The sequence below is a fragment of the Lygodium microphyllum genome, chromosome 1, assembly GCF_053477565.2.
Source record: "Lygodium microphyllum isolate KBCC chromosome 1, Lygodium_microphyllum_v1.1.10, whole genome shotgun sequence".
Lineage (NCBI taxonomy): Eukaryota > Viridiplantae > Streptophyta > Polypodiopsida > Schizaeales > Lygodiaceae > Lygodium > Lygodium microphyllum.
This window is the reverse complement of record NC_141135.1, coordinates 27,097,908-27,122,625: the sequence shown is the minus strand read 5'-3', so window position 1 is coordinate 27,122,625 and position 24,718 is coordinate 27,097,908. Positions and strand designations below refer to the sequence as shown.

Here is a 24,718-nt window from a genome sequence, read left to right as displayed (position 1 = left end):
TGGTTTTGACCATCCCTTATCATTCTCTTGTTTGGGGTATGGGTACTCAATAGGATGAAAGCTGATTTGAAACCCTCACTTAATGTTAAATCTATCAAAACTACAAAGCCCATTTGCCTTTGCAAGACTCGGTAGGCCACTGGGCAGCCGACATACTTCCTTTGTTTGATGCCTTAGCCTCTCTGGGGTGATCACTTGGGTTCCCTTGGTAAGATAACCATCGCCTTTGTAGCCCTAGTAGGCCACTAGGCAACCGACGTGCACCCTTTGTTCGATGCTTTGGCTACTCTGGGGTGAGATGCCTTGGGATAAAGGATTTTTTTAAAAAAAGGGGCATGGCTGCCTACTTCTTGTGATATTGTTGTTGGGCTTGAGAGGGGATGTTGAGCTGAAAATGCATTAGCTTTACTTAAATAGCCCCAAAACATGCTTAATTAAGAAAGAAACCTTGTTTATTTAAAAATAAATGTGTTGTTAAAGAGTGTTTGTATCCCATAAGCACAAACCCACTTGGGAGGGCCCAAACTTTCTATAAATAGGTACGTTTCTCTTCATTCGGACTTAATCTTGTTTTTCAAATTTCGAGTATTTCAACTTGCTGTCCACTCCTCAGATGCGGAGGACATCATGGTCCAAGGTGGCCATTGTTGTGTACAACAATGTGGCGCTTGTTTCCAATCTACTACACACTGTTAGGAGCTAATTTCAGAATGTTGACTGCTGTTGGTTTTTCTTGCAGTTTTAGTTTTTCTCTCTCTTGTAGCCTGCGTTTGTTGTTTTCTCTCTCCTGCAACTAGTGTTTGTAGTATCTCTGTTTTCTCACTTGCATTTTTAGTCTTTCTCTCTCTTGCATTGCCATCTGCATCGTATTCAGCTTTCCTTGGTTGCGTTTGCTGGTGTTCGATATCTGGAGGTTGCCTTGCTGCGATTCGACATTTGTTCAAAGTACGACACACTCTCTAGCTCATTATCCTTGCCGTGATCCTTGAGATACAAGAGTTCGAGGTACAATATTCATTTACTACATAGTGTGCTTGTTGCATGAGCATTGTATATTTAATAGTCATATTATTTCGTTCATTCTCTGTGTTCATTGTCTTTGAGTTATCCTAACCCTAACTGCTTTCTTCTATCAGTCTGTGCTTTGTCGTACGGTGTTATTTGTGTTTCTGTGTTAGGGTATTTCTTCACAACAGTGAATAAATGAATAACAAGAGAGGAGAGTGCTAGAAGGTCACATCCACTATGTGAGAATGAATATGAAAGTACAATCCCTAAGGTACGACATACCACATCCATTGATGAGTGTTCATACGGGGAAAAAAACCCTTCTCTAGTTAGAAGGTAAAAAGTGCTTGTGGATACGGGAGCGTTCATACTAGAACTTAGGAGAAACACGATAAGTGTAACAATCCTCCCTCGAGTGAATGATGTGAATGTGTACAAGGAATAGATAGATCAATTTCCGAATAGTATTAAGCCTAGAGCCTTGTGAAGAGCTTTAAACTTCTCTCTAGAGAGAGCTTTCATGAATACATCTGCCAAGTTGTCTTATGTAGGGACACAAACCAAGTCAATCTCCCTTGCATGGAGCCTCTCTTTGACCTAATGATAATGCATCTCAATGCATTTAAATTGGATTTCTCGCAATTACCATGGCACTTTGACTGTTAGTATAGATAAGAGTGAGTGAGCATTGTCCCACACTAAGATCGACTAAAAGGTGTCTAAGCTATACACATTCCAATGCAGTTGTAAATGCTGCATTGTATTTTGCTTCATAGCCAGATGTGGACATTGGAGATTGCTTCTTGCTCTACCAAGAAATGCATGAATCACCAAGCATGAAGCAATACCATTAGTAGATACCCTCCTGCCAAAACATCCAGCCCAATCAGTGTCTGTGAATGCATGCAAGCTAAGAGTAGTGCCTTTGGGATATAAAAGGCCCAAGGTTTGAGTATTTGGCTGTGTGTAGTACAAACTGAGAGACCCCAAATTGAATATTGAGTTGTATGTTACACAAATACAATAAATAGCCAATAGCTTGTTGATAAGGAGAAGCATCGAATGGTTCTCTTGCATTTTTAAGTGTAAACTTGTGGCCTCTCTCCAGTAGAGATAGACTTGTAGTCTTGCATTTGAAAATGCTCAAGAAGCTGCGGAATGACTTAGACTGTTGCAAAATAATGCCCCCTCCATTGTAGTAAACTATATGCTAAGATAGTAGTATAAGTAGCTAAGATCCATCATATCAAACACATGTTGTAGTTCAGCTTTTAAGGCCGAAATATGTGTCCCATGAGGTCCAATCAATAACATGCCATCCACATAAAGAATGAGAATCAAGAGGCTATCCCCATCTTTATGGATATAAAAAGTGCTTTCAATGTGTGAATTATTGAAGCCAAGAGTAATAAAGTATGCATGTATCTTAGTCAGAAGTGGATGTAGCAATGGAAGCATAAATAGATGTTGTAATAAATTGTTAAATACAAAGATAGAAGAGAAAAACAAAGAAGACCATTGCAAAGAAAAGAACTTCGAAGAATGCTCAAGAAATGGAACCTATATACCAAACACTACAATAGTGAGTTATTGGCTCGTAGGCAAAGGCATCGACTCCCTCTCTCTCTAGAACTTGTAGGTGATGAATGAAAGTATGGAGGGAGTCTTAGAATAAGTAGGGTAAACATGTGTGATAAATGGTAGTAGGTTGGCCATCTTAAAATACCCAGATAAACATCATAATGATCATAAGAAAATGCTAAATAACCTAGCTATGCCTAGTGTAACACAAACTCACACATGAGCTGTTTAGATTGCTAACATCCTTTTTTAGATCATGGGTGATTTGATACAATACAATGATACAATGATAAAGTCAAATCATAGTTCATACAACAAAGAACCACCGGAATAGAACCATGAATATCCAGGTAGGGAGTGGCTAGTCCACCATCAAGATGTCTTAGAGAGAATTCGATGTTGATGTCAATCATACTAGATCCTGAAAAATAGAGAAGAGACATAACAAATCTTTGTGTTTGTCAACAATGTCTTGCTGTAGCATATAAGACTATCCTGTCAAAAATGCCTTTGAATATATGTGGCCATGGATTCCTTGCCTTTGGCCAGACTACTAAAGTGTCCCCTCATGTGGCTTAGACTAGAAGCCAATCTTGCTTCTTGTTAAGTAACAATCCATCATGAACTTGGATGGCAATTCTAGCTTCAGGATTTGAACCTACCAGATTCTAGTTGATGCGTCAGGGCCGTCCTTTTGTGGAACCTATCCTTATCAGGGCATTCCTTTTTCTAGTGACTTGTCTTGCCACATGTGTGACAAGTGGAATCCTTCTCTTTGTCCTCCTTCAATTTGTTCTCCTTCTTTTGGTCCTTCCCCTTCTTCTGAGAGAATTGATGTTTCAGTGCCTCCGATTTGGAAGCATTTTATATTTTCAATTGCTCCTCCTAGTCCAAAACCATAGGAACCAACTGTTCCCAATGAAGAGTCTTTGTCTGCCTTGAAGCAATCAAGGTGGAGTAAAATGCATTGAATTGGGGCGGTAATCGAGAAAGAAGAGTTATCATCATGTCCTACAAGGTAATCACCTTGTTCGTGTTTTGAATCTACATCTGCAATTGCTGAAGCTTATTAACATGCTCCTGCATAGAATAAGACTTGTTAGGACTCAAAAGTCCTCATTTGAATCTCCAGGGACACTTGCTTCATCATGGTCATCTAATTATACTTCTGATCAAGCTCAAGCCATACGTCTCGAGCCACAATTAAGTGCTTGATGAATACACTTGTACCTTCATCAACACGGCTTTCTCATTTGAAGAAAGCTTGGACGGATCATGAGCTATAGGACGCTCATTAGCCTCGGTCACATGCTTTGCCAAATCTTAAGACTCCAAGATGGCAAACATCATTACATTGTAAATTTGGTAATTCTCCCCATCAAGCTTTTGATTTGAAGGAAGAGCCGGCAACACAGGACCTTAGGTCCATAATAGCTTGAAACTCTGTGTCAATTTTGGTCGACATTGTAAAAATAATGACTTGCATAAAAACAAGGGTAGCCCCCTCTGACTCCACAAACAGTGCTAGTGCTTGCCAGGGCTTCCTCGGCTTGTCCTCAAAGTGTTTCACTAGCTGGAGGTGATGAAAACTCAAAATCTGCAGCAAAACCTTGAAAACCCAGCCTTTCCTCCTTCACAAACAGCAAGGACCTAGAAAAAACAGCAACTTTGCTTCTCCGTGCACAACCTGTTCACCACAACCTCCAAAGGCTGAAAACTCAAACTTTTGTCACGAAGAATCCTCCCAATCAGGTTTGCCCACAATCAATCAGCTCTTCTACGTTGCTTTGATACCATGTCAGAGTGCAGCGAATCCGGAATGTACGTATAAGATTGAAAGAAAATGAACACGAGAGAAAGGGGGAGAGAAAATAGATAGAAGAACACAAAAATCTGCAGTCTATGAATACTGAAATGAAGAGGGCAGATATACAAGGGCTGTATGTGTATCTCCTTGAGCCGAATCTCTCCCACCAGCACCTTGAAACAAGTGTGTGGGGTAGGCTACCAAGTGGGCCAAAATAGGAGAAAAGAATGCAATAAAATAATGCAGTCGGCCAGCAAAGAACTGGCCGACTTGATAAAAAACTGCCGACTACAACATAAATGAATAAAACAATCAACGATCAGTCCTCCAGCTGCCACATGGCACCATCGCTTGCCTGACAAAGTGCCTGTATACACTGTTTGTTGAAAAGGCCCATTGACTGACGTGAATAATGAATAATGCCCTCCGAGAGTACCTTCAAGAGAACTGAGTGCACCAATGGTAACCTGAGAAATGCTAGTCGTGGGGATGTCTAATCTTTAACAAAAGGATGTTATGTGTTTGGAAGCTCCATTGTCAAAATGCCATGTGCTGCAATTTTCAGCCACTAAAACACCATGCTCATGTGAAGGACCATACGAATAACGCAAAACAAAGGCATAAGAAGCTTGTGAAATGTGCGGTTGCATCCTTCGCATTTGTTGAATTTTCAGCAATACTCATGCCTAATAGTTTCTTCTTGTCACTTGCCATTCTCTTTTTGCATTTCTTAATAACATGCTCCTTTTTTTGCAATAATTGTCTCTTCTCTTCTAAGCATTATCACCCTTGGTGCTTGAAGAGTTTGTAGAAGAAGTGTCAGAGTGCAGCGGTGCGGAAGCGTAGGACTGAGAGAGAGAGAGAACGCAGAGAGAGAAGAGAGAGAAAGAGACAGTGGAAGATGAAGATCTGCTGTATAAAGTGTGCTGAATACAAGGATATGCAGATATATACACGGGCGCAATGCGCTGGATTGCGTGTCTCCACCTCGACGATGCAACCTGCTGTTCACCTCGAAGTCCGCTGCAATCTGCACTGTCTCTTGTCTGAAATCTGCGAACAGAGACGGAATCTGCGCGTGTCACTAGTCTGTAATCTGTGAGCAGAGAAGTGTGGGAGACTGCTGGAGAAGTCGGCTATTTATAGCCAGAAAACTGGGTGAAAATAGGGCGCCAGAAAATAGCCTGTCGATTGCATTAAATGCAGCTGACTGCCTGCACAGGTCGGATTGCCATGTGGCAGTTCGACTGCACACTGCTGCTCCTGTCCGACTGCACTGGCTGTGATCTCTAACACCCCCTCTCAGAGCCTAGGCAGGGCAGAAGCCTGAGGGATCTGGAATGTCTCCGAAGTAGAGCCTGGGGAAGTGCCTTCATAAACAAATCCGCAAGATTGCCCTTTGTCTTGTAGTACTCCACAGTGATGGTATCATCCAGAAGCTTTTATCTGATGAAGTGGTACTGGATCTCAATGTGCTTCGTCCGGGCATGAAAAACAGGGTTTCATGCCAAGGCAATGCAACTCTCATTGTCATATTGCAGCAAAGTAGGACGAGTCTGGGGGCACCCAAGCTCCTTCAATAATCTCCAAAGCCACACAGCCTCACATGTGGTGGAAGACGCGGCCCGATACTCCGCCTCAGTAGACGAAAGGGCTACCGTGGGCTGCTTCTTGCTACTCCATGAGATAACACTTGCATCCAAGGTAAAACAGTAACCTGTAGTAGACCACCTGTGGTCCACATCACTGGCCCAATCCGAGTTGCTCCAACCTGCAAGTACAAGATCTGAACCATCTGTCCCTGCGGGATAATGTATCCCTAAATCAGACTGTCAGAAGTGGAGCAGCGGTGGAAGCATAAACATGTGTTGAAATAAACTGCTGAAACACAAGACAAAAAGAGAAAAGAAAAGAAAACGATACAGATGAGAACTCAGATGTATGCACGGGAAATGGAATCCATATATCTGAACACGAGACAGTCGCATACAACAGTGAGTCACTGGCTGCGTGGGCACTGGCACTGGCTCCTCTCTCTACAGAGTCTGCAGATGGTGAAATGAAGTGACTGACTGAGGAGGAGCCACTGAGTATAAATAGGCTGAAAAAGTGGGGAGCAACAATGCTGGTCGGACAGCATTAATGCTGGCCGATTGGTGCATAAAATGTCCCACTGGCATAAAATGCCACACCAGAAAAATACCTAAAATACCTAATAAAAATGTCCAGCCCAGATCAAGCTCAGACTCACACATGAGCTGACAAATACTCTGCTAACAGACGTCCCCCTCAAATATCGAAGTATTCTCTGAGCAGCTTGCCAATGCACCGTCTTAGGTTCACTCATGAACCCTGCCAAGAGCCCAACAACAAAACAAAGATCAATCCGAGTGTTGAGAAGCCAAATCAAGGACCCAATCAACTGACGATAGCGGGAAGCATCCGCCATAGGAGAAGCTGAATGGGAAGTGGCCTTCCAGTTCGGATCCATAGGAGTAGAAAGGGTCCGACAATCCTCCATCTCAAAAGACACCAAGAGCTCTTGTACATATCTCTGTTGAGAGATGAAGATTCCCCTCTGGGACTGATAAATCTCATGGCCCAAAAAGAAATGGAGTAGACCCAAGTCCGTCATCTCGAACGTTCGATATAAAGCTGACTTCGTCTCTTGGACCTGCTGTGCATGATCACCTGTGACAATCAAATCATCAACATACAACACAAAAAGCACACAACCATCCTTGGAAGTGTGAACATAAAGCTGCGGATCGGCCTTGGAACGCCGATATTCCAAATGAGATTGGAAGAACGAATCAATCTTCTCGTTCCATGCACGAGGAGCCTGCTTGAGGCCATACAAGGCCTTCTTTAACCTGTAGACTTTCCCATCTGAGGATCCAAAACCAAGAGGTTGCTCAACGTAGATCTCCTCCTTCAAATCACCATTGAGGAAGGCCGACTTCACATCCAACTGGTAAACAGGCTATCTCCTATGGCCAGCCAAGGCAAGAACAGCTCTAATGGTCACCATACGAGCTGTGGGGGCAAAAGTATCATGAGAGTCAATCCCTGGGCGCTGTGCAAAACCTTTAGCAACAAGGCGAGCCTTGTGCTTATCCAAAGAACCATCACTAAGGTATTTGGTCTTGAAGACCCACTTGACGCCAATCACCTTCTTATTTGGGGGGTGGGGCTGTCAGAGTGCAGCGGTGCGGAAGCGTAGGACTGAGAGAGAGAGAACGCAGAGAGAGAAGGGAGAGAAAGAGACAGTGTACACTGAAGATCTGCTGTATAAAGAATGCTGAATACAAAGATATACACGGGCTCAGTGCGCTGGACTGCGTGTCTCCACCTCGACGATGCGACCTGCTGTCCACCTCGAAGTCTGCTGCAGTCTGCACTGTCTGCTGTCTGAAATCTGCGAACAGAGACAGAGATCTGCACGGCACCTGTCTCTGCACGGCACCGGTCTGTAATCTGCGACAGAGAATGATCGCCAGACTGCTGAAAACGTCAGCAATAAATAGGCGAAAAAACTGCCTGGAATAGGGCGCCAAAATAGGGCGCAGCCTGATAAAAATCGGCTGCAGGCAGTCGGACTGCCACGTGGCAGTCCGACTGTGCAGCTGGTCCGACTGCTGGACCAGCTGTGCTGCTGCCTGAAAACAGGCTATGATCTCTGACACCCCCTCTCAGAGCCTGGACAGGGCAGAAGCCTGAGGGATCTGGAATGTTGCCGAAGTAGAGCCTGAGGAAGCGCCTTCGTAAACAAATCCGCAAGATTATCCTCCGTCTTGCAATACTCCACAGTGATGGTCTCATCCAAAAGCTTTTCTCGGATGAAGTGGTACTGGATCTCAATGTGCTTCGTCCGGGCATGAAAAACAGGGTTCCTCGCCAAGGCAATGCAACTCTCATTGTCACATCGCAGCAATGTAGGACGAGTCTGGGGGCACCCAAGCTTCTCCAACAGTCTCCGAAGCCACACAACCTCGCATGTGGTGGAAGACGCGGCCCGATACTCCGCCTCAGTAGACGAAAGGGCTACCGTGGGCTGCTTCTTGCTACTCTAAGAAATAACACCTGCACCCAAAGTAAAACAGTAACCTGTTGTAGACCGCCTGTGGTCCACGTCACCGGCCCAATCCGAGTCGCTCCAACCTGCAAGTACAAGATCTGACCCATCTGTCCCTGCGGGGTAATGAATCCCCAAATCAGACGTCCCCCTCAGATACCGAAGGATCCTCTGAGCAGCCTGCCAATGCACCGTCTTAGGTTCACTCATGAACCCTGCCAAGAGCCCAACAGCAAAACATAGATCAACCCTGGTGTTGAGAAGCCAAATCAAAGACCCTATCAACTGTCGATAGCGGGAAGCATCCGCCAAAGGAGAAGCTGAGTGGGAAGTGGCCTTCCAGTTCGGATCCATAGGAGTAGAGAGGGCCCGACAATCTTCCATCTCAAAAGACACCAAGAGCTCCTGTACATATCTCTGTTGGGAGAGAAAGATCCCCCTCTGAGACTGAAAAATCTCATGTCCTAAAAAGAAATGGAGTAGCCCCAAATCCGTCATCTCGAACGTCCGATGTAAAGCTGACTTTGTCTCCTGGACCTGCTGTGCATCATCACCTGTGACAATCAAATCATCAACATATAATACAAACAGCACACAACCATCCTCGCAAGTGTGAACATACAGCTGCGGATCGGCCTTGGACCGCCGATATCCCAACTGAGTCTGGAGGAACGAATCAATCTTCTCGTTCCAAGCTCGCGGGGCCTGCTTGAGACCATACAGGGCCTTTTTCAACCTGTAGACTTTCCCGTCCGAAGAACCAAAGCCAGGAGGCTGCTCAACGTAGATCTCCTCCTTCAAATCACCATTCAAGAAGGCCGACTTCACATCCAGCTGATAAACAGGCCATCTCCTATGGCCAGCCAAAGCAAGAACAGCTCTAATGGTTGCCATACGAGCTGTAGGGGCAAAGGTGTCATGACAGTCAATCCCTGGGCGCTGGGCAAAACCCTTAGCAACAAGGCGAGCCTTGTGCTTATCCAAAGTACCATCACTGAGATATTTGGTCTTGAAGACCCACTTCACTCCAATCACCTTCTTCTTCGGGGGGCGTGGCACAAGTGACCAAGTGCCATTCCTCTCAATAGCCTCCAACTCAGCTTCCATAGCTTTCTTCCATGGGGCGGACTGTAAAGCCTCCTTCACGGAGGTGGGCTCTCGATCCTGCATAACTCGGGACATCAAACAATAATTGGAGCACACAAGCTCCGAAGAATGCGCCTGGTGCCTCCGTGACCGCCGCGGACCATCCTGCGGTCCCCACTCCTCAGGAACCCCCTCGATCCCTGAATCACGGAGTGTGTCACGGGCCCAGCGAGGAGGAGGCCGAACCTCCCCTCGTCGTTCTCCATCAGTAGAAGACTCTGGAATGTCCACCGGTGGTAACTCCTCAGAAGGAGCCGGTGGAACAGTAGACTCTGTGTCAGAAACAGAATCATAATCAAACGGCACAGGCTCCAGCGGAACTGTAGAAGGAGCCAAACTCTCCCCTGGATCTCCAAGAACGGGATGCTCCTCACCCGTTGAAGAAGCCGGAACCTCCACAAACCGCACATCACGGCTAGTATATACATCCCGCTTGACGGGATCATAGAGTCGGTAGCCTTGGGACTGGGAGCTGTAGCCAACAAATACCTGTTTGCGGGAAGCCGCTTCGAATTTGTCACGGTGAGCTTTGGGAATGTGAACATAGGCATCACACCCAAAGACCCGAAAGTAAGAAACATCTGGCTTCGACCCAAAATACGCCTCAAATGGAGTATTCGTATTGGCAAACACCTGGTGAATTCCTCTATCTGCACAGAACCGAGCAAATTCATTAGAGACAAATTCACCTCCCTTGTCGGATCGCAAGGTCTTCAACTTCCGGCCTGATCGGTTCTCCTCAAAGAGAAGCCAATCCTTGAAGTGCGAGAAAGCTTCTGATTTTAGTGCCAAAAAGTAGGCCCATGTCATCCTGCTATAGTCATCCACGATCAGCATGAAGTACGAGCTCCCACGCAGGGACTCATTCCTCATAGGGCCACATAGATCCGTAGATACTAACTCCATCGGTGAAGTAGACCGCCGCGAAGCGGTGTGGGGAATGGCATCCCTATGCTGCTTCCCCCTTATGCAGGAGACACATGGCTGCTGGCTCACCACTATATCCGGCAACCCTTGAACAAGCTGTCCCCGTGACGCCTTCCGAAGATAGTCATAGTTCAGGTGACCAAACCTAGCATGCCATAATTCAGACTGTGACTGTGAGGTAAGAAGAAGAGTAGAGAGGGCAGTGGAAGACTTCAGTTTGTAAATGCCGTTCTCCTCATATCCAGATGATAGAACCTTCCTCGATTCACGATCAAGGACTCGCACTGTAGAACTGTCAAACTCCACCAGAAGACCAAGAGAGCAAATCTTATGGACTGAAAGGAGATGGTACCCCAATCCTGGTACATGCAAAACCTCTGAAGTATGGGTGCCACCTCGTCCATCCGGAATAAGCTGCATCTTACCCTGACCTGCAATAGAAACTGAAGAGCTGTCTCCAATGAGAACCTGCCCACGCGAAGGTCGCAGCTGGGCAACACCATCTGATGAAGGAGTTATGTGCCGTGAGGCACCACTATCAATAATCCACTCTCGAGATTGGGAAGCCGCCATCGCAGCATCAGAAGCATTCGGTGAAGCGTCCTCAATGACAACTAAGTGTAGAAATGCAGCTGATGAGGGTGCAGCCACCGCTCCAGAATCCTTGGTTTCCTTCTTCTTGGTGTCCTTCGAGTCTTTGTCAGGGCAATCCTTCTTCCAATGGCCAGTCTTTCCACAAATATGGCATGTGGAGTCTTTGTCCTTGTCCTTCTCCTTGTCCTTCTTGGACTTGTTATCCCCCTTCTTTTTCTTTTGGTCCTTCCCCTTCTTTTGAGAGGCTTGACTTGTCAACGCCTCCGTCTTGGAAGCATTCTGTCCCTTTAACTGTTCCTCTTGGTCCAAGACCATAGGAACCAACTCCTCCCACCGAAGAGTAGACTCTCGCCCCGAAGCAATAAGGGCAGAGTAAAATGTACCGAATCGTGGCGGCAACTGGGACAAGAGTGTAATCGCCATGTCTTCGGAGGAGATCGGCTTCCCCGCATTCTGAACCTGCATCTGTAGCTGCCTTAGCTTGTTAATGTGTTCCCTTAGCGAAGAAGACTTATTGACGGACAAGGTTCGCATTTGAACCTCCAAAGAAACCCTCTTCATCAGGGTCATCCGATTGTACATTTGATCAAGCTCCAGCCATATCTCACGAGCCACCGTCAAGTGCTCGATGTGAGCGATCACGGCTGTAGTGCATGATAGAAAGAGAAAGGATCGAATCTTGGCATTCAGTTTGTCCCAATGAGACTGGGCCCTGGCCAACTCCGCACGAGCATTGGAAGAGAGTTTGGACTCATCTCTTACCGAAGGCCGGTCAATATCTTCCTGTACCAACTCCGCCAAATCATAGGACTCCAGAATGGCCAACATCATAACGCGCCAAATGCGGTAGTTGTCGCCGTCGAGCTTCTGATCTGTAGGAAGAGCCGGTAGGATAGGCACCTTCCGGTCCATAATCGCCTGGAACTCCAGGTCCATCTCTGTAGACATCTTCACCTGCAATGCCTTCTCAAACGCAAAAGTAGCCCCCTCTGACTGGGTAAACTCAGCCTGCTAAGGCTCTTCTGCGTCCCGAAGCTTCTTCACCCGCCGGAGGCGATGAAAAAGCAAAACCTGCACTTTTAGGTTGAAAACTCAAACTTTCTCCGCGTCAAACAGCAGTAAACAGCAGCAAATCCACCACCTGTACTCCTTTCCTGTGCACCCACACTCGTTTCAGCCTTGTTCCAAGGCGCAGCCCTCCTGTCTGCCCTTAAACGCAAAAAACACAAATTTGTGTCGCGATGGAAACTCCTCTTCAGGTTGATTCTGCGCTCAGTCAGCCCTCAAACACTGCTCTGATACCATGTCAGAGTGCAGCGGTGCGGAAGCGTAGGACTGAGAGAGAGAGAACGCAGAGAGAGAAGGGAGAGAAAGAGACAGTGTACACTGAAGATCTGCTGTATAAAGAATGCTGAATACAAAGATATACACGGGCGCAGTGCGCTGGACTGCGTGTCTCCACTTCGACGATGCGACCTGCTGTCCACCTCGAAGTCTGCTGCAGTCTGCACTGTCCGCTGTTTGAAATCTGCGAACAGAGACAGAGATCTGCACGGCACCGGTCTGTAATCTGCGACAGAGAATGATCGCCAGACTGCTGAAAACGTCAGCAATAAATAGGCGAAAAAACTGCCTGGAATAGGGCGCCAAAATAGGGCGCAGCCTGATAAAAATCGGCTGCAGGCAGTCGGACTGCCACGTGGCAGTCCGACTGCACAGTCCGACTGTGCAGCTGGACTGTGCAGCTGGTCCGACTGATGGACCAGCTGTGCTGCTGCCTGAAAACAGGCTATGATCTCTGACAGGGGCACGAGTGACCAAGTGCCATTCCTCTCAATAGCCTCCAACTCGGCTTCCATAGCTTTCTTCCATGGTGCGGACTGCAAAGCCTCCTTCACGGAGGTGGGCTCTCGATCCTGCAGAACACGGGTCATCAAACAATAGTTAGAGCAAACAAGCTCTGTAGAATGTGACTGGTGCCGCCGTGACCGTCGCGGACCATCCTGCGGTCCCCACTTCTCAGGAACCCTCTCGATCCCTGAATCAGGGAGTGTGTCACGGGCCCATCGAGGAGGAGGCCGAACCTCCCCTCATCTCTCTCCATCAGCGGAAGACTCTGGAATATCCATCGGTGGTAACTTCTCAGGGGTGGCCGGTGAAACAGTAGACTCTGTGTCAGAAATAGAATCATAATCAAAAGGCACGGGCTCCAATGGAACTGTAGCAGGAGCCCAACTCTCCCCTGGATCTCCAAGAACGGGATGCTCCTCACCCGTTGATATGGCCGGAACCTCCACAAACCGCACATCGCGGCTAGTGTACACATCCCGCTTGACGGGATCATACAATCGATAGCCTTGGGACTGGGAGCTGTAGCCAACAAATACCTGTCTTCGGGAAGCTGCTTCAAATTTATCACGGTGAGCCTTGGGAATGTGAACATAGGCATTACACCCAAAGACCTTAAAGTAAGAAACATCAGGCTTCGCCCCAAAGTAAGCCTCAAATGGGGTCATTCCTTCAACGGCCGAAGTAGGGGATCGATTAAGGATGTGGACTGCAGTAGCCACAGCCTCGGCCCACAGAACCTGAGGGGTCTGTTGGTGCTCCATCATGGTGTGTGCCATCTCGATCACATTGCGGTTTTTCCGTTCAAGAATGCCATTTTCTTGAGGAGTGTTGGTATTGGCAAACTCCTGGTGAATACCTTTATCTGCACAAAATTGAGCAAACTCATTAGAAACAAATTCACCACCCTTGTCGGATCGCAAGGTCTTTAATTTCCGGCCCGATCGGTTCTCCTCAAAGAGAAGCCAATCCTTGAAATGGGAGAAAGCTTTTGACTTTAATGCCAAAAAATAGGCCCATGTCATCTTGTTGAAGTCATCTACGATCAGCATGAAGTACGAGCTCCCACGCAAGGACTCATTCCTCATAGGGCCACATAGATCCGTAGATACAAGCTCCATCGGTGAAGTAGACCGCCGCGAAGCTGTGTGGGGAATGGCATCCCTATGCTGCTTCCCCCGAATGCAGGAGACACATGGCTGCTGGCTCACCACTATATCCGGCAACTCTCGAACAAGCTGTCCACGTGACGCCCTCCAAAGATAATCATAGTTGAGGTGACCAAACCGAGCATGCCATAACTCTGACTGTGACGGTAAAGTAAGAAGAAGAGTAGAGAGTGCGGTGGAAGACTTCAACTTATAGATGCCGTTCTCCTCATATTTGGATGATAGAACCTTCCTCAACCCACGATCAAGGACTCGCACCATAGTACTGTCAAACTCCACCAAAAGTCCAAGGGAGCAAATCTTATGAACTGACAGGAGATGATACCCTAAGCCAGGTACATGCAAAACCTCAGAGGTATGGGTACCACCTCGTCCATCTGGAATAAGCTGCATCTTACCCCGTCCTGCAATAGATATTGAAGAGCTATCTCCAATGAGAATCTGCCCACACGAGGGTCGCAACTGGGCAACATCATCTGAGGAAGGAGTCATGTGCCGGGAGGCACCACTATCAACGATTCACTCTCGAGCTTGGGGAGCCGTCATCGCAGCATCAGAAGCATTTGGTGAAGAGTCCTCAATGACAGCTAAATGAAGAAATGCAGCTGATGAGGGTGCAACCACCGCTTCAGAATCCTTTGTGTCCTTCTTGTCTTTGTCAGGGCAATCCTTCTTCCAATGGCCAGTCTTTCCACAAATATGACATGTGGATTCTTTGTCCTTATCCTTGTCCTTATCCTTCTTTGACTTGTTATCCCCCTTCTTCTTCTTTTGGTCCTTCCCCTTCTTCTGAGAGGCTTGACCTGTCAGCGCCTCTGACTTGGAAGCATTTTGTCCCTTTAGCTGTTCCTCTTGGTCCAAGACCATAGGAACCAACTCTTCCCACCGAAGAGTAGACTTCCGCCCCGAAGCAATAAGGGCAGAGTAGAATGTACCGAATTGTGGCGGCAACTGGGACAATAGTGTGATTGCTATGTCTTCAGAGGAAATCGGCTTCCCCACATTCTGAACCTGCATCTGAAGCTGCCTTAGCTTGTTGATGTGCTCCCGCAGCGAAGAAGACTTGTTTACGGACAAGGTCCGCATCTGTACCTCCAAAGAAACCCGCTTCATAAGGGTCATCCGATTGTACATCTGATCAAGCTCCAGCCATATCTCCAGAGCCACCGTCAAGATCAAGCTCCAGCCATATCTCCAGAGCCACCGTCAAGTGCTCGATGTGAGCGATCACGGCTGTAGTACAAGATAGAAAAAGAAAGGAACGAATCCTGGCATTCAGTTTGTCCCAATGAGACTGAGCCTTGGCCAATTCCGCACGAGCATCAGAAGAGAGTTTGGACTCATCTCTTACCGAGGGCCGGTCGATCTCCTCCTGTACAAGCTCCGCCAAATCATAGGACTCAAGGATGGCCAACATCATGACGCGCCAAATGTGGTAGTTGTCGCCGTCGAGCTTCTGATCTGCAGGAAGAGCCGGTAAGACAGGCACCTTCCGGTCCATAATCGACTGGAACTCCAAGTCAATCTCTGTAGACATCTTCACCTGTGATGCCTTCACAAACGCAAAAGCAGCCCCCTCTGATTGTGAAAACTCAGCCTGCTCAGGCTCTTCCGCGTCCTGAAACTTCTTCACCCGCCGGAGGCGATGAAAAAGCAAAACCTGCACTTGTAGGCTCAAAACTCAAACTTCCTCCGCATCAAATAGCAGTAAACAGCAGCAAATCCACCACCTGGACTCCTTTCCTGTGCGCCCACACTCGCTTCAGCCTTGTTCCAAGGCGCAGCCCTCTTGTCTGCCCTCAAACGCTGAAAACGCAAATTTGTGTCGCGATAGAAACTCCTCTTCAGGTTGGTTCTGTGCTCAGTCAGCCCTCTAACATTGCTCTGATACCATGTCAGAGTGCAGCGGTGCGGAAGCGTGGGACTGAGAGAGAGAGAGAACGCAGAGAGAGAAGAGAGAGAAAGAGACAGTGGAAGATGAAGATCTGCTGTATAAAGTGTGTTGAATACAAGGATATGCAGATATATACACGGGCGCAGTGCGCTGGACTGCGTGTCTCCACCTCAACGATGCAACCTGCTGTTCACCTCGAAGTCCGCTGCAGTCTGCACTGTCTCCTGTCCGAAATCTGCGAACAGAGACGGAATCTGTGCGTCACCGGTCTGTAATCTGCGAGCAGAGAAGTGTGGGAGACTGCTGGAGAAGTCGGCTATTTATAGCCAGAAAACTGGGCGAAAATAGGGCGCCAGAAAACAGCCTGTTGGCTGCATTAAATGCAGCTGACTGCCTGCACAGGTCGGACTGCCACGTGGCAGTCCGACTGCACACTGCTGCTCCTGTCCGACTGCATTGGCTGCCTGTCCGACTGCACTGGCTGTGATCTCTAACAAGAAGCTGCTTTACCTTTACCCTTTAAGTTTGAGGGCTGCCACGGCTTCACTTTGTTGCGATGGCTGGCTGCAAATGCTTGATTGTCCATACTTATGTAAGAGCGATTCAGCCTTGATTGCTCTTCTTGCAACAATAGTGATACCTACACATCAAATGTGCATGCATTAGCATCTCCTTTGCAAGTAAGCAAAGTGTAGTGGCAAAACTTTGATAAGAATTAGGGAGACCAGCCAAGATTGTAGATACAAGAGAGGCATTGGCAATTATTTCATCAATATTAGCAAGCTGCTTTGTGATGTCCTTGAGAGGTGTAATGTGCTCCATCTCTAGCTGCTTATGCAAATAGGCTACATGAGCCTCATTGCGTACTTGATTTAACAAAGCAAGCCTATCCCAAGCATCCTTAGCCATTGTGGACTATTGAATATGCAGGATAACCTCTCTCTTGGACGAGAGTGCAATCAAAGCATGAGCTTGGACATCATGCCCATCCCATCTCAATTGATCTGCTGTGGGAGGTGCAGGAGGAGTTGGAGGAGAAGATCCATTGGTGATAGTGGATGAACTAGAAGAACTTATAGCATTGTGTGTAAGTGAGTATGCAGGCCTAATTTTTGGAACACATACATAACCCCAAAGCTGCTTGGCAACAAGTACATGCTTCATCATGTATGTCCACATGGGATAATTAGTACAATCCAACTTGTTTGAGTCCCCAAACATGTTGAGTGGACTAAAGGGCTGAACTGAGGCGATGAATTGAGGCGATGACCAGGTTGCATAGAAACGCAATGGTTTAGGGCAAAGGTAGGAGATTGTGTGGAATGAAGGGCTGAAATGTGGAATGAAGGGCTGAATTGAAGGTGGTACAGAGAGCGAGAAGAAGGAGAGCAATTGAGCTTGATGCTCAATGGCAACTATGGCGATGGGCGAGCAAAGTGGCAGTTGAGAAGAGGTACAATTGTGATACCACACACACATAGTGAACAAGTGAATAGTAAGAGAGAAGAGAGTGATGGAAGGTCACATCCACTATGTGAGAATGAATATGAAAGTACAACCCCTAAGGTAGTAAGTACCTTATCAAGGTAGTAAGTACCTTATCCACTGACAGGTGTTCACATGGGTAAAAAACCCTTCTCTAGCTAGAAAGTAAAAAGTGCGTGTGGATAAGGGAGTGTTCACACCAGAACTCAAGAGGAACATGATAAGTGTAACGATTTTGGGCCTAACTACTGTTGTCAATGGATTCTACCTCCCTTGCTGTCCATGTTTTACTTTTTCCCATAACTCCATAGTTGCATGTTTTGTGTTGTCTTCAAAAAGGGCACTGTTGTTTTGGTTTTCATACTTGTACTAGACTCACTTCACTGCTGTTCCTATTTTGAGTGATACTTGTGTGCTTGTGGTGTTGTGTGAATTGTGAACCCTTGAACTATGTTGATTCTCTCTAAAGCACTTGACTGCTCTATCACTTGAGGTATCTCTCCTTTATCAATGCTATCTTCAATCCCTTACGACTCCTCTATATGCTAACATTGATGATGAGTTGCATGCTCTTGATTATCGTACTTGAAGGGTTGTCATGAAGGCTTGGTTTGTGCTGAAAAGGTTGTGGTATATTGTGTTAGGCTCAACTCCTCGCCCTTAATGGCCTTCACCACTTCTCCCTTCGGTTGGAACAAAGACAACTTTGAGAAAGCAATCCTTGATTGGAGCTTGGATGATACCATGACATATGAGTTGTTTCTCTGTTGCATCTCCAAAGAGGTCCTATCAACAGTTACCTCCTGTGGAACAGCTCCCTGAGGTGTGGGTCAAGCTGTAGCTCATGCATGAGTCACCATCCACCATGCAAGTTGTTATTCTTGGTGGTCATCTTCAGAACATTAAGTTTTTGGTTGGGGTTCCCATACATGCGTTTCTTCTACAAGTCACTGCTATGTAAGACTAGCTTTGCAATATATCTGTGGCTTTACTAGAGGGGCACTTGGTAGAGATAGTGCTTTGGAAGCTCCCCGTTGAGTATATCTAGCACACTTGTGAGCATTAGCACATGATCTCCATGTCGATGGAGCATGAGTCTACTTTGAAGCCGCTGGGGACTCAGAGATTGCCTTCTTAGTCCAAGAGTGGCTATTCGATAACTCTCAAGTGTTAGCAGAGTATTTGTCAGCTCATGTGTGAGTCTGAGCTTGATCTTGGCTGGGCATTTTTATTAGGTATTTTAGGTATTTTTCTGGTGTGGCATTTTATGCCAGTGGAGCATTTTATGCACCAGTCGGCCAGCTTTTAATGCTGTCCGACTAGCATTATTGCTCCCCACTTTTTCAGCCTATTTATACTCAGTGGCTCCTCCTCAGTCAGTCACTTCATCTTCACCATCTGCAGACTCTGTGGAGAGAGGAGCCAGTGCCAGTGCCCACGCAGCCAGTGACTCACTGTTGTATGCGACTGTCTCGTGTTCAGATATATGGATTCCATTTCCCGTGCATACATCTAAGTTCTCATCTGTATCGTGTTCTTTCTTTTCTCTTTTTGTCTTGTGTTTCAGCAGTTTATTTCAGCACATGTTTATGCTTTCACCGCTGCTCCACTTCTGACATGGTATCAGTTTTCAGGATTTGTGTTTCTGCTGTGTTTTCTTGCTGATTTCAGGACTATTTTGTACCCCTGCTGATCAGACGACTGCTGTCGCAGCCAGGTGACCTGTTTTGGGGCTGTTTTCAGCCTGCGTTTTTTGCAGTTTTGCCATCGCCTGTTGCCTCCGCACCCTCTGCTGCCTACGCACCCTCTGCTGCCTGCGTTTTTCATCTGCAGCTGCTGGCGACAGTTTTCTACCTGTTTTTCTCCAGTTTACAGCCTGCGTTTTACTGATTCAGCATCTCTCATGGCTGGGTGACTGTTACTTCAGGCCGTTTTCTCTGTTTTTGGCAGTTTTTGACTGATTTTTTGACTTTCTGCAGCAAATTTTGTCTTCTATTGATCAGATTTTGGGTTCTATTGCATGTGAACTCTCATTTTCTGTAGTCTGTGCTTGTGTTTTGGCTGTGTTTCCTCTCTAAATTCCATCTCTTCTCTACTTCTCTTCTTATCCTCTCCATATGGCTCCTCCGTGCACTTCCATTGATGATAATTTACATGGACCTGATTATCTCACATGGAGTGCTGTCATGAAAGCTTGGTTTGTGCAGAAGCGGCTATGGTACATCGTCTGTGGAGCTCTTGCTCGACGTCTCCGTCCTTTTTCTCTTCCTGAAGACTTTGATGAGGACAATCATGAGGAAGCGGTGCTCACATGGGACTCGGACGATGCCCGTGCTTACTCGGCGTTGCTTCGGTGTATTTCTAAAGCGGTCTTACTGGCGGTTACCTCCTGTAGGACATCTCCTGAAGTATGGCAGAAGTTGCAGCAGATGTACGAGACCCCTTCCACCATGCGGGCCGTCACACTTTATGGCCAGCTCCAGCAGATGAAGTTTGAGCCGAAAGATACTATTCAGTCTTTTCTTCTTTGTGTTACGCAGGTACAGGACCAGCTTCGGCACATGCAATCTGCTCTTCCCGAGGTGCATCTCGTCGGAACGGTCCTCTACAAGCTCCCCCCGGAGTTTGATGGAGTGGCCAATGCTTTGCGGGCATCGACTCCTGTCAGTTTTACACATATGACCTCGATGCTTCTTGAGCATGAGGCATCCTTCAGATTACAGGGGCGGCTTCCGGCACATTATGGAGGTGAGGCTTATGTAGCTTCAGAGAGGGGTGACGGGAAGAAGAAGTCGAAGGCCCAGTGTTACCACTGTGGCAAGAAGGGACATTTGCGGAAGGACTGCAAGAAGTTAGCGGCTTCCAGGAAGAAGGAGCAGAAGACGAAGCGGGATGCTGACTCTACCGATGAGTCCTCTCCTTCATCAGACTCCGACTCCGATCCTCCGACCAAGGTGAAGTCCAAGGGGCGGAAGGGATCCTCTTCTTCGGATCGCGGGAAGGGCTTGGTGGCCCCTTCCTCGGCTGCTTTCTAGTGGTGGTGATGAGGTCATCCCTCGCGACTCTCTTGTGCCAGAGAGGGAGTGTGAGCGGGTGTTCAGATGGGGCAGCCGCGCCTCATCTATACTTTTATACAGGTGCACAGGTTCCAGAGAGGGACGTCCCTGACGCATCGACTTCAGTCTGGCAGAATCAAATCCTGGAGCTGGGATTGACATCCAGGTTCATGATGAGCTGGTTATCTAACAGAGAGCGGGAGGCTTTCGTCTGGAGCTCACATGAGGGGACACTTTGGTGGTCTGGCCAAAGGCAGGGAATTCATGGTCACCTATGTTCAGGGGCATTTTTGACAGGATGGTCTTGTATGCTACTGCAAGATATTGGTGATAGATACAGAGACATGCTATGATCTTCTCTATTTTCAGGTGTTTGGTACGATCGACATCAGGTTCTCTCCGAGGCACCTTGGTGGTGGCTTGATCACCCACTGCTTGGGTATCCATGGTTCTACTTGGTGGTTCTATGTTGTATAGTTTATGATCCCTTTTCCTTGTACTATTGTATTGTATCAGCTCACTCATGATCTGAGAGAGGGTGTTAGCAGAGTATTTGTCAGCTCATGTGTGAGTCTGAGCTTGATCTTGGCTGGGCATTTTTATTAGGTATTTTAGGTATTTTTCTGGTGTGGCATTTTATGCCAGTGGAGCATTTTATGCACCAGTCGGCCAGCTTTTAATGCTGTCCGACCAGCATTATTGCTCCCCACTTTTTCAGCCTATTTATACTCAGTGGCTCCTCCTCAGTCAGTCACTTCATCTTCACCATCTGCAGACTCTGTGGAGAGAGGAGCCAGTGCCAGTGCCCACGCAGCTAGTGACTCACTGTTGTATGCGACTGTCTCGTGTTCAGATATATGGATTTCATTTCCCGTGCATACATCTGAGTTCTCATCTGTATCGTGTTCTTTCTTTTCTCTTTTTGTCTTGTGTTTCAGCAGTTTATTTCAGCACATGTTTATGCTTTCACCGCTGCTCCACTTCTGACAGGGGGGGACAAGAAGGAAAAGGGGAAGTGCTACTTCTTTGGCAAAAAGGGCCATTGCTACTCAGTCGACAAGAAACTAGTAGTGGTAAAGTAGCAAGAGGCCCCAAAGGTAGGTGTGGCCCCAGTTCCTTGTTTGACTTTGACTCGATTCTAGTCAAGCAGCTAAGGCTGCTATGACCATGGAATCTATGTTCTAGCCAAAGTAATGTTGCCGCTACTTGTGAGTTTCCGGGCCGAAGAGGGATTGTGGTATTGGGGACTCACAGTGCCACTCATATTCATGGTGTGGTGGTTTCATGATTTGTGGTATCCTAGATGTGTCAATTCATGTAGTGGTTTTGAAACCTTGAATGTGTTGTGATGGGAGTTATGACAACGAGCTGTTTTTACATGAGTGACCCCTTTGGTAGGATGGCTGAAGGTAGGGGATCCATGGTCACACTATGATTTTGCAAGGCAGTTCATGAGTGCTGCAGAAATTCTGAATTTCAGCCTTGAAGAATGCAATAAGAGCATGTATGGAGTTGGAACAGCTCTGAGCAACCAATGTTCTCCTCTAGTCTTGGGGAATTCGTCGGACAACTCTAAATCTCTATTCTCAGCACATAATGCTGAAGATTTTGATCTGAACCTTGTTGGAATAAGTTTATATAGCACCTGGGGTTGGAAATCTCTCTCCTCTGAGATCTCAAGCCTCATACACTTTTTGAATACTTTTGTCGCGAACAAAGTGTGTTTCTCATGGTTTTGTTGTGGGTGATTTGCAGTGTGTTTTCTAGGGTTTGGCTAGCTGAAGTCTAACAAGCGGATTTTTAGAAGGTTTGAAGTTGTTGAAGTCTATCAATGGATGTGACAGTCTCTTGTGGATAAATTTTGCTCAAGAATTTGCTGGAAATCCAGCCTTAAGTGTCTATTTTAAAGCTTTTTTCTGTTATTTAGACAAATACAGAAATTGATCCCAGGCTTTGGGGCCAAGAGGTGTCACATGTGGTGTAGCACTCTATCTCTAGTTGAGTGTGTTTTAAGTCGCTGAATTTACTGTTTTTACTGAATTGAGTGTTTGTTTGCAATATGTGGTCTACTGCCCTTTGGATGTCCGAAGGCACTGCAGTTTCAAGTCTCTTTTATAGGACTCCACTACCCTAGCTTGTAACATGTGTTCACACCTAGTCACTAAGCAATCTATGGTCAGTGGCCAAGGCTGGGAGTGCGCATCCTAGATGTCCAGTGTTAATTAAAAAAACGTGGGGGGGGTGGGGGGGGGGGGGGGGCACGGGCATGACAGCTGGACATTGTTGATACTGTTGACATATCCAGGGGAGAGTGACTGGACATCCTGGATACCCAACACTTCCCCCCCTGGATATGGCTGAGTGGTGCATAGTATCTGGAGCTTGGACACTGTCTATAATCTTAACAAAGGTAGAGTGGGGCATGGCAGCTGGACATTGTTTATAATGTTTACATATCTAGGGGCTTTTCAAGGTGGACCTCGTGTTTAGCAGTGTGAGAGTTCCAAGGTTTTTCTGGTGCATGTTCTGTCAAGGTTTAGGAATATTTCATGGTTTAACCAACTTTTGCTTCTGGTTTGTCTGTGAAAAAATAGGGATTGCTTGTATGTTCTGCTTTCATTGAAGTTTTTGGATGTTTCATAGTCAACCTAACTTTTGCTTCTGGTTTGTCAGTGAAAAAATAGGGATTGCTAGTGTTGTAGCTGCAATGATTGGACTTTCTGTGCTTCTGCTTACGGGTGTCCTCAATTGGGATGATTGCCTAAGTGAGAAGTCTGCATGGGATACACTCATATGGTTTGCGGTACTGGTAGGCATGGCAGGACAGCTGACAAGTCTTGGAATTGTGCAATGGATGTCGGACTGTGTTGCCAAGATACTCACCTCATTTTCATTGAGCTGGCCAGCAGCTATGGGCATCCTCCAGGCATCATATTTTTTAATCCACTATCTATTTGCCAGTCAGACGGGCCATGTTGGGGCACTATATTCAGCGTTCTTAGCCATGCACATTGCAGCTGGAGTACCAGGTGTACTGGCTGCCCTTGCTCTGGCTTACAATACAAATCTTTTTGGGGCTCTCACGCATTACAGCAGTGGTCAAGCTGCTGTGTATTATGGAGGTATGCTCCTGTCATATCTTTCACAGCCCAGTCCTTTGTAGACGTAGCATTTGTGATCTACATGTCATCGAAGTGTTTTATGCCCACTTGTTTTGTGCATTTGCAGCTGGATATGTGGAATTGCCTGAAATTTTCCGGACTGGTTTTATTTGCGCACTTATAAGCTATGCCTTGTGGGCAATAGTCGGCCTTGGCTGGTGGAAATTCCTTGGATTGTACTGATTACACCGTGAGTTGGAAAAACTTTTTTGTAGTTGTGGATGGAGGAGATCGTTTGCAAAGATATTGACTATTTTGTAATCTACTGGCAGATTCTTCCCTCGTATTATTGTGATTTACCATCAGATGAAGCTTTTGGCGGATAGACGAGAGGAAATGTCGAGAGCTGCTACTGTGCTGTCTCCTCCAGCAGTGGGCTTCCTATTCAGTATGGAAGTTATTGGGCTTCTAGGTTACACCTGTGTCCTGGTCCCTTGCAATTATTTGTTAGGTTGTAATTTACTGAATTGTGGATGTTCGTGCCATCAGGCACAGCGATTTTGAGCATGATAAGTCCAATGCAAGCTGTAGTAGTAAAACCTGAATAAGGCTCTCCCCAGGGGGACGATTTATATTTTTGGCTTGGAATCACAGGCCGCGTCTGATTAGTTTCTGATGAGAATGAGAAGCTTGTCCATTTGTCCTGTGAACGTCAAAAGCTGTTCGCTTTTTAAAAAAAAAATAAAAAATAAAAATAAAGTTTTGGGGCCGCGCATAACAGAGATTTATTTTGTTTTATTGTTGGTAAAAAATCTGTTTACCATTATTGCGGAGGTCGCAAAGGTTGGTGGTACTCTTCTGGCTTCCTTTGCCTAGTTCATTGTCTGCCGTTGTGTGCACTAAAATTTGAAGGCTTGGTTCAAATGGCAAGGGTTTATGGGTGCTTGAGTCACAAAAGAAACCAATTTTGAGAGACCCCAAAGCTTTTTGTGAGTTGAGGACTTGTTTGTATGCTTTTGTAGGTCAA

At 46.6% G+C, this 24,718-nt stretch overlaps 1 protein-coding gene across 1 annotated transcript in view; it reads left to right on the top strand.

The window, feature by feature from the left end:
- The window catches only part of LOC148040934 (dicarboxylate transporter 2.1, chloroplastic-like), a 40,952-nt gene extending 16,450 nt beyond the window's left edge, over positions 1-24,502 (top strand). The window contains exons 4-6 of the mRNA XM_087674737.1: positions 23,264-23,712; positions 23,819-23,941; positions 24,024-24,502. Of these exons, the coding sequence (XP_087530863.1) occupies positions 23,264-23,712; positions 23,819-23,934 (565 nt within the window). The 3' untranslated portion in view covers positions 23,935-23,941; positions 24,024-24,502. The remainder of the gene's footprint in view (positions 1-23,263; positions 23,713-23,818; positions 23,942-24,023) is intronic.
- Positions 24,503-24,718: the final 216 nt, after the last annotated feature.